This window comes from Musca domestica, unplaced genomic scaffold (genome assembly GCF_030504385.1).
Source record: "Musca domestica strain aabys unplaced genomic scaffold, Musca_domestica.polishedcontigs.V.1.1 15, whole genome shotgun sequence".
In the NCBI taxonomy this organism is placed as follows: domain Eukaryota; kingdom Metazoa; phylum Arthropoda; class Insecta; order Diptera; family Muscidae; genus Musca; species Musca domestica.
This window is the reverse complement of record NW_026712207.1, coordinates 5187726-5198011: the sequence shown is the minus strand read 5'-3', so window position 1 is coordinate 5198011 and position 10286 is coordinate 5187726. Positions and strand designations below refer to the sequence as shown.

Sequence of the window (10286 nt, the reverse complement as noted above, 5' to 3'; positions counted from 1 at the left end):
TTATACAATTGCAATGCTTTATATTTTATTTCACACTTTTTTTTGTTTTTAAATCCACAATCTAGTCAATCACTTAATTTAAGCAACTGGCAAATGGGCACCTTGGGGTTGGTAACCGTTCTCATCGGCAACATAGTTAACGGTGAATTTTTCGCCGGTCTTCTCATCGACCCAGGAGTAGGAACCGTGGACAACGATGGCTTCGTGTTCGGTACCAACATCCTTGAGTTTACCTTCGGCAGAGTGAGCAGCACCATCGGAGGTTTCAGATTCGAATTTGAATTCTTCGGGTCCAACATCGCTGACTAGCTTGACAATTTCAACATCACCACCTGGAGCGGCCAAGGCAATGGCGAAGAGAGCGGCGAAAACAATGAAGAATTTCATGTTGCTGGTTTGAGTTGGGTGTTGCTGGCGAATGTAGTTCGTAGAAAGTCCAAAACTAATTTGATGTTTAGACCCTCAATGCTACCTGATTTTATACTCCTGCCAATGACATTTTCAAATGTCAGTTATTCAATTGAAATGCATTTCTCAATTGGCGTGTGTTGGGCGTTAGTGTTGTGTGTAGTGCCTCTGCACCGGTTTATGACGTCCGTTTCTTGTCTGCTTGCATTTCTTTCATTCTTTCATCCTTCTCTTTTTCATGTTTCGTATAAGTCAACTAATAAATCGTTCAACGAGTTCATTTTTAAATACCAATATTTATTCAGAAACATGTTGGCTTTAAATATTAAATTGAATAATGAAGGAATTTTTTTTTAAGAATTGTTGAAATTCCTTTTTTAATTTTTTTTTTTTTTGGTTTAGATCTAGAATTTATGATTTAGTTGCCGACAAACAGATGGGATATCAACTACATTCTGGAGAAAAAAGGTATGTATTTTGAAGTTTAAGAAAAAAAATTTATTTGAATATTAAAAGAAAAAAACTTTAAAAAAGGGGTTTGACAAAGGGGACTGAGGATTACTGCGTATGTGTAAAGGGTATGTACATTTCCAAAAGCTTAAATTTGGAACCTAACCCAACTCCGTGTAAAATTTAGTGATCGGACGATAATTGCAACCTGAATATAATACACCCACAAGACATAAAATTTACAATTTTAAAGAAGTAAAAAAACATTAAGTTCGGATGGGCCAAACTTTTACTACCCTCCACCTTAGGGTAAAGGAAACATTAGAAGAAATGTGGCGAAACCCATCAAAATACCGAATATCGGGAGGTACCGTTATATGGGGGCTATATCAAATCAAGGTCCAATACATACAATGTTTCACCAACGGAGCTAGAACCCATTATATCTACAAATACCAATTTTCAGACAAATCCGTGAATAAATGTGGCAAAAATCATCAAATTACCAAATGTCTGGAGGTACCGTTTTATGGGGGCTATACCAAAACGTGGACCTATAACTACAATGACTCGCAACACGAACTGGGACCCATTATGATCTACAACTACCAATTTTCAGAGTAATTCTGGAAAAAAATGTGTCAAAAATCATCAAAATACCGAATATTGGGAGGTACCGTTATATGGGGACTATATAAACACGTGGACCTATACATACAATGTTCCGCCACACGAAATAACCCACAAACACCAAGTTTTAGACAAATCAGTGAAAAAATGTGGCAAAAACCATCAAAATACCGAATATCTGGAGGTACTATACCAAAACGTGGACCCATACATGCAATGTTTTGCCACACTCACAGGGACCCATTATGACCTACAAGTACCAATTTTCAGACAAATCCGTGAAAAAATGTGGCATAAATAATCAAAATACCGAATATCGGGAGGTACCATTACATGGGGACTATACCAGAACGTAGACCGATATATCTCATTTTCAATACCAACCATCCTAGACACAATACAAATAGCTCTGCTAAATTTTGGCGCTCTACGTCAAATAATGTGGGCTGTATCGTGATTTCAACAGACAGACAGACAGACGGACAGACGGACATCGTTAAATCGACTTAGAATTTTATGCTGATTAAGAATATTTATACTTTATGGGGTCTATGACGAATATTTGAGGATGTTACAAACGGAATGACAAAGTTAATACACCCTCCTTTCCAAGGTGGAGGATAGAAAAAAATTTACAAAATATAAAATTCAATATTGAAAGTCAAATTTAAAAAATCTCAAAAATCTGACAAATTATAAAAAAAATATCACAAAAATATTCACATTTTTGTTAGCATCTTTTTAAGTTAATTTTTAAGATTTTATTATTTTCTGGTTTAAAGACAATTCTGGAAAAATTCTGAAAAAATCTGAAAATTCTCAAAATCCCTTCGGCCGCTTTTAAATTATAAGGGGTCTAACCAACATCCCCTCCTTTGATATAAGAGATGGTATATAGTTTGCTATACTAGCGATATCTTGGATGTCAGGCATCAAAGTAATGGTCGGTAGTGAGCTGTTCATGAGCTTTTGATTTTGCTAAAATCAAAAATATTCGAAATTGACGTATTTATACCCTACACCACAAGGTGGTCAGGGTATTATGTCTTTGTGCATTTGTTTGTAACAGGCAGAAGGAAACGAGATAGACCCATAGTTCCTTTTGATGATCTGCATAGAATCACATTCTGAGTCGATTTATGCATGTCCGTCCGTCTGTCCGTCCGTCCGTCTGCCCGTACGTCCGTCCGTCTGTCCATGTATTCTTGTGAACAAAATGCAGGTCGCATATATTATCCGATTGAGAATAAATTTTGCAAACAACATTTGTTTGGCCCAAGGACGAACCTTATTGAAATTGGATATAATCGGTAAAAATTAAGATATAGCTCCCATATATATCTTCGTCCGATTTGCCTTTAATTATGCACCAAACGTGTAATATCAGCCCGAATAGTATGGAATTTTGCACTGACAACCAAATTTGGCCTGAAAATAAGTATGCCAAATTTGATCGAAATCGGTTCAGATATAGCTGTAGCTACCATATATATTGTTCATACGATTTGTTATTTTTGTCCTCCGCAGCCGTAATATGCACTCTGTAACAACAATATTTGGGGAAATATATCAAATGCAGCTCAGAAATACCTTTGCTAAATTTTATCGAGATCGGTTCAGATTTGGATATAGCTTCCACATATAACTTCGTCCGATTTACTTTTTTATTGTACACCAAATGTCTAATATTTGCCCAAATGGGATGGAATTTGCCACTTAAGACCGAATTGAGTCTAGAAGCTAGTATGTCAAATTTGGTGAAGATCGGTTCAGATATAGCTATATCTCCCATATATACTGTTCATCCTATTTGTTGTATTTGTTACCCACAGCCGTAATATGCACTCCGTAACAACGATGTTCAGGGAAATATATGAAATACAGTTCAGAAATATCTTTGACAAATTTTATCGAGATCGGGTCAGATGTGGATATAGCTCCCATATATATATTTATTTGATTTCAAGTTAATTTTGCACCAAATGGGCAATACAAGTCCGAATTTAAAAGATACAAATGCTTCGGCATATTTAGTCCTTTGAACTTTAAATTATAATTGAAATCATAATCTTGTTAAAAGAAAATCTGAAATTCTCAAAATCCCTCCAGCTGCTCTTTAGGTTTTTGAGGGTCTTGCTAACATATATGAGATTGTATGTTGTTTGTTATATATGCGTTATCTTGGATATGAGCATCAATGTAACGGTCAGGCAACTACCGAGGTCGCGAGCTTTTGACTTTGCTAAAATTAAAAATATTCGAATTTGACGTATTTTTTTTTACATAAAAGTTATTTCTTCTAGACCGGTAGGTCTCTGCTCTGCCCTAAATTTTAGCTCCATGCATAATTCCGGCCTGTAGAGCAACCGCATTATCCGTATTTTTTTCGTGAGGATAGGGTAATAATTGCAAGGTGTAGCGGGATTACCATTTAACTGGGACAACACGTTAACAACAAGCAAAAAAGCAGCAAGTATTCGGGAACTTTGAATACCCTCCACCATTTAGACGAATTTTGAAATTTCCAAAGAAATAAAATCCGTTAAAAATTCTGTTAAAATCGTTATAATGGATTCTATACGAAGACGTGGATCTGCATAGGTAGCTTTTATCATAGGCCGCTACAATATTCAAATACGAACCTGGAAACGGTGTAGTTTAAATCATCAAAATACCGCATACAGGGAGGTACCGATATATAGTATCGGTATTTTTCCTCACGAGTATTGGGAGGTGCCGTCATACGGGGGCTATATGAAAACGTGGACCTGCATACGAAATTATTTTCCATTGGTTGTAGTTACCATTAAGATCTCCCAATATGAAATTTGAAACGATTCCGGTGATTAATGTTGCTGAAATTATCAAAATACCGAATATCGGGAGGTACCGTTATATGGGGGCTATACGAAGACGTGGACCTGCATAAAAACATGTTTGTCATTGGCTGTAGTACCCATAACGAACTTCAAATACGAAATGTGAAATGATTCCGGTAAATAACGTCGCTGAAATCATGAAAATACCGAATATTGGGAGGTACCGTTATATGGGGACTATACGAAAACGTGGACCGACATGGTCCATTTACGAACTTAACCTGCCTAGTAAACTATGCATGTGTACAATATTTTCGACGTCTATCTCAATTCGTTCAAAAGATAGCGTGATTACAACAGACAGACGGACATCGCTAGATCGTCTTAGAATTTTACGCTGATCCAGAATATATAAACTTTGTAGGGTCTATTATAAATATTTCGAGGAGTTACAAACGGAATAACAAAGTTAATATACCCTCCATAGAATGGTGGAGGGTATAAAAAACTTAATAAAAAGTCACGATTGATGCTCAAAAAGTCCTTTGAAAAAATAATTTAAAAAGTCCAAGATATTCCGTTCCCAAGTCCATAGAAAAAAAAACAATTAAAAATCCACGATTAAAGCTCAGAAAGACCTTTGAAAAAAATAATTCAAAAGATTCGAAAATTTTCATCCACAAATCGTAAGAAAAAATTAATTATTAATCCTCGATTGATACTCAGAAAGCCCTTCGAAAATATAATTTTAAAAATCCAAGGTTTTTCGTCCACACTTCCTAAGAAAAATTATCAGAAAGTTCTTCGAAAAAAATATTTGAAAATTCCGCGATTGATGGCCAGAAAATCCTTTGAAAAAATTATTCTAAAAGTCCGTTATTTTTCATCTTAATAAATGTGCTAAGTGTGGAACAATTTAGTTTAGGTTGAACGGATTAAGGTAGAATTTTGAAATTTTGTATTGCGGTCCATTCATGTGTAGACTGGACATATGAAAGTGATTGCGGAAATGGGTAATTCAATTGTACGAAAAGTACTGAATGGTACTACATTTGGTATTGGGTGAAGAGACAGATATAAAATTCAGAAATCACAGATCTGTGTTTGAGATTTGGCTGTGGTTTGGAAATGCGTATTTGTTTGTACGAAACGAACTAATACTGGTATTGGATGAAGGGATAGGTCGGTCTGGAATCCCCAATTTCGGCATTGAGTTAGTGAGATATGGCGATGCTTTTGGAATTGTGTACTATAATTGGACAAAAAAGTACTAAATGTTACTAAATTTGGTATTGGGTAAATATATTGAGCCGAAATTTTGTAATTTGATATTAAGGTTACTGTTGGTGTCTGTGGTTAAGATATGGAGGTGGTTTTTAAACTATTTACAAAAAATGTTCAAAAAGTACTAATTGATACCAAATTGGGTTTTCGATGAAGGGATAGAGAGGGAATCCCAAAATTAATTATTGAGGTCTTTTTTCGCATCTAGTGTTAAGGTCTGGTGGTGGCTTTGAATAATGTATATATAACCATGAAAGTCTGAACATTTGTAGAAGATGTATAAAGTTTTGAAAAAAAAAAAAAAAAAAATTGTCAAAATCACTTTGCGCAAACGACCATACTTTCCAAAATATCACTTTGTGCAAACGACCATACTTATCACTTTGTGCAAACGACCATACTTATCACTTTGTGTAAACGGCCATACCATACTTTCCAAAACCTCACTTTGTGCAAACGACCATACTTATCACTTTGTGCAAACGACCATACTTTCCAAAACAAACGACCATACTTTCCAAACATCAAACGACCATACTTATCACTTTGTGTAAACGACCATACTTTTCAAAACATCACTTTGTGCAAACGACCATACTTATCACTTTGTGCAAACGACCATACTTTCCAAAACATCAAACGACCATACTTATCACTTTGTGCAAACGACCATATTTTCCAAAACATCACTTTGTGTAAACGACCATACTTATCACTTTGTGTAAACGACCATACTTATCACTTTGTGCAAACGATCATACTTTCCAAATCATCACTTTGTGCGAACGACCATACTTTCCAAAAAATCACTTTGTGCGAATGACCATACTTTCAAATACATCACTTTGTGCGAACGACCATACTTTCAAATACATCACTTTGTGTAAACGCATACTTATCACTTAGTGTAAACGACCATGCTTATCACTTTGTGTAAACGACCATACTTTCCAAAATATCACTTTGTGCAAACGACCATACTTATCACGTTGTGTAAACGACCATACTTATCACTTTGTGCAAACGACCATACTTTCCAAAATATCACTTTGTGCAAACGACCATACTTATCACTTTGTGAAAACGACCATACTTTCCAAAACATCACTTTGTGTAAACGACCATAGTTTCAAATACATCACTTTGTGTAAACGACCATACTTATCACTTTGTGTAAACGACCATACATTTTGTGCATTAAAAATGCCTAACACGGACTGTTGGTATGAAGCTAAAATTTTAAGGTAAATGAAATAGGAGGTGAATTTCGCGTTTTAGAAGCTTCATGGATATTCAAAATGTTGACCCGTTGTGAAGAAGGTACCAAAAGAACTGGACCGATATATTCCATCTTCATCAATGACAATCGGACTCTTACATGATATTTTATAAGATTTATAATTATTCCAAATCTGGTCCCTTTGTGGGGGAGGTATTTGATGGAGTAGACCAATAATGTCCTTTTTCGCACCAGATTTAGCACTGATGGAAACATAACTTTGAAAATCAAAATTTGAAGCAAAATCGGATTATCATTTCTCTTTCTGTGCAGTAAAATATTGTCTTTCTATATTTTTACCTTTTGTGGGGGTGGTACCAGAAGGAATGGACCGATATTGCCCATCTCCGAACTCGATCTAATCTTGATATCCTTCCGTCGTTTTCCCTTATCCTTTGATATTTACATGCAATATTATGATGGCTTGCTGCCTATGTATCATACCTTAAGGTCTGTTTACATTACCTTGTAATGGCTTATTCGGCTCATGCGGCTCCCAAATTTCAGCTGCATAATAATATTGAAAGTGGCAGATATGTCTTAATTTTTTTTTATTTTATTATTTTTTTTTTTTTTTTGGCTGGGGCTCCATTACCTCCTTAAATGTTATATGGAGGCTTTTTTTCTAAGTTGAAATTGCCATCACCAAAAGAGTTTTCTCTTTAACACTTAATTTTTCAATTCTTCCTGCAAATCACAACAAACATTTATGTTTGAAACACAACAACCACACAATTTTTCATTCTTTTGTGATTTTACAACATTTGATGCCTTTATTTGCAAACTAATACTATAACATGTTTTCTTTGTATTTTTTTCATATTTTTTTATTTATTTTTTTTTTTTTTTTTTGGGAAGGATTTTAAACAGCTCTTGTTTATCACTAGGTTTGGTTTTTTTCTTTTCTACAGTTTGGGGGTCACATTATATCCAATATCCGCTTTTAGTGGGCAGTGTTGGGCAAATGGGCACCTTCGGGTTGGAAACCGTTTTCATCGGCAATATAGTTGACGGTGTAGGTCTGGCCATCATCGGCAACGAAGGAGTAGGAGCCACGAACAACAATGGCTTCATCTTCGGATCCGACATTCTTCAAGGAACCCTCTTCTTGGTGGGTCTTGCCATCGCTGGTTTCCAAGCTGTTTGGGAAAATGAAAAATTATGAGAAAATTTTTCAAAAAACACCTCTCTCGGGACACTCACGCAAAGTTATAACCCTCTGGTCTGACATCCGACTCCAAACGCAAAACCTCGGCATTGGCGTAATCCTGAGCGGGGGCAGCCAAGGCAACGGCAAAGAGAGCGGCGAAAACAATGATGAATTTCATTTTAGGCGATTTTTCGATCTAAGAGTTGTTGTATTCACAAAGAACGTTGTAAGTTTTATGATGTCTATTCCGAAGATTCTTCTCATTTTTATAGTGATTTTTGCTGCTACATCCAGTAGTATTGTAGCTCCGAGACTCCGAAAACAAGCTGGCTTTAGTCATCTGACAAAAAATAAAGAGTCTTTCTTCACAACGTCTCAGGTTTTTTTCTGCTGTCTCAGTTTTTTTTTTCTCAGTTTGTTCGGTATTTCTCCCCGACCCGAAAATCTTTAATATTTTGTTTTTATTTTTTTGGAGCGGTAGAAGCAAAAAAGATATTTATCATCAGCATCATCAGCATGTTCATAATTACACTTTGTCAAAATTATATTGTTAATCTGACATCTGATAATCTTCCTCTACGCTTCGTTTTCGTTTTCATTTACTATTTTTCTATTTCTATTATTATTTATCTACTTATCTGGTTTTCTAGCAGCTATTTTTATTTCTGTACAAATTACGTACGTACAGCGACTGGAAGTTTGACCGGGGGGAGAGGTTGAGACGAGTCGTAAAAAATAATTTTGGCCAAAAAATCTCGATTCTCTCAAAAAAGCGACAAAAGTTGTTTAAGGAAATATAATTTGTTTTGGATAATCTATTGTTCCGACTGTCATTAGGGTTATGGTCTATGGATAATGGTTTGATAGCGAAACTCATAGAGAAAGATAAAGAGATGGATTGATCATTTGCATACGATACGAATTTATCAAACGATTGTGGATAAATCATCAGCCAAATTTTTGGAGAATACCACAACAATGGGAAGGATACATACATCATAAATTTGTCAAAATCCTAGAAATGTCAAGGTCTTTAAAGGATAGACTGCAAATGAAGTATTCTCCAAACAGAATTCTTCTAGAGATATTTGGTCTCTCTGGAAACAATACTGCCATGGTTTTCAGGGATGGAAGACCACTTAGGTGGTCCATAAATTATTCTGAGGTCTTTCTTTAACGATGTCTGTCCGTCTATCCGTCTTGTGGAAATCACTCTAGTTTCCGAACGAAATGAATTAGATTAGTAAATTTTTACTCAAATGTGTATTATGTGTATTATGCAGGACTTTTGTATTAAAAATGTGTGATGTAGGTCCACGTTTTTGTATAGCCCCCATATAATGGTACCTCCCGATATTCGGTATTTTGGTGATTTAAGCGACATTATTCACCGGAAATGTTTCAAATTTGGTATTTGAAGTTCGCAATGGGTACTACAGCCTATGCTAGAAAATTGTCTATGCAAGTCCACGTCTTCGTATAGTCCCCATATAACGGTACCTTCCGATATTCGGTATTTTAATGATTATAGCGACATTATTCACCGGAATTGATTCAATTTTGGTGTTTGAAGTTCGTAACGAATACTATAGCCAAAGACAGAAAATTGTATGTGCAGGTCCACGTCTTCGTATACCCCCATATAACGGTACCTCTCTATATTCGGAATTTTGATGATTTTAGCTACATTAATCAACGAATTCTTTATTCAAATTTCGCTTTTGAATATTGTAATGGTTTATGACAAAAGTTGCCTATGTAGGGCCACGTCTTCGTATAGACCCTAATATAACGACTATATTTCTTATTTTTAACATTTTAACAAAATTTTTAACGGATTTTTTTTTTTAATTGCCAAAATCTTTCCAAGTAGTGGAGGGTATTCAAAGATCGGCCCGGCCGAACTATTAAAACTAAATTAAAATCTAAATTAAAACTAAATTAAAATTAAAAAAAAATCTTTAAAAACATACACGATTATTTGTCCTAAAGCCGTTAGTATAAGAGACCTTCGAAAAATTAAAAAAAAAAAAAACTAAGGATTATTTCTCCTAAAATCCTTTATAAAAAGTTCATTTAAAATTAAACAGTCTTTTGTTCTTTAGTTCTGTTCCTGTCCTGTTTGTTCTCTTGTCCTAAAATCCTTTAGAAAAATTGTTTAAAAAATCTACGTTGAATGGTCTGAAAGTCCTTTAGAAAATTTCTTTAAAAAATCGACGGTTGATGGTCTGAAAGTTTTTTTAAAAAATGCTTTAAAAAGTCAACG

General features: G+C 35.1%; 2 protein-coding genes across 2 annotated transcripts; both read right to left on the bottom strand.

Moving 5' to 3' along the window:
* LOC101888740 (larval cuticle protein 65Ab1) lies at window positions 1–462 on the bottom strand. The gene has a single exon (XM_005174889.4). The coding sequence runs from the start codon at window positions 385–387 to the stop codon at window positions 79–81; it is 309 nt and encodes a 102-aa protein (XP_005174946.1). The 5' UTR covers window positions 388–462; the 3' UTR covers window positions 1–78.
* A 7143-nt stretch (window positions 463–7605) lies between these two features.
* LOC101888919 (larval cuticle protein 65Ag1) lies at window positions 7606–8263 on the bottom strand. The gene is made up of 2 exons (XM_005174890.4): window positions 8074–8263; window positions 7606–8009 (listed from the first exon to the last, which is right to left on the bottom strand). The coding sequence occupies exons 1-2, from the start codon at window positions 8196–8198 to the stop codon at window positions 7814–7816; spliced, it is 321 nt and encodes a 106-aa protein (XP_005174947.1). The 5' UTR covers window positions 8199–8263; the 3' UTR covers window positions 7606–7813.
* Window positions 8264–10286: the final 2023 nt, after the last annotated feature.

Excerpts from the sequence above, each read along its gene's own strand:
- LOC101888740 (XM_005174889.4), bottom strand. The coding sequence starts at position 387 with ATGAAATTCTTCATTGTTTTCGCCGCTCTCTTCGCCATTGCCTTGGCC.
- LOC101888919 (XM_005174890.4), bottom strand. The coding sequence starts at position 8,198 with ATGAAATTCATCATTGTTTTCGCCGCTCTCTTTGCCGTTGCCTTGGCT. Across the intron at positions 8,010-8,073 it reads CCAGAGGGTTATAACTTTGC|CTTGGAAACCAGCGATGGCA; the intron begins GTGAGTGTCCCG and ends TTTCCCAAACAG.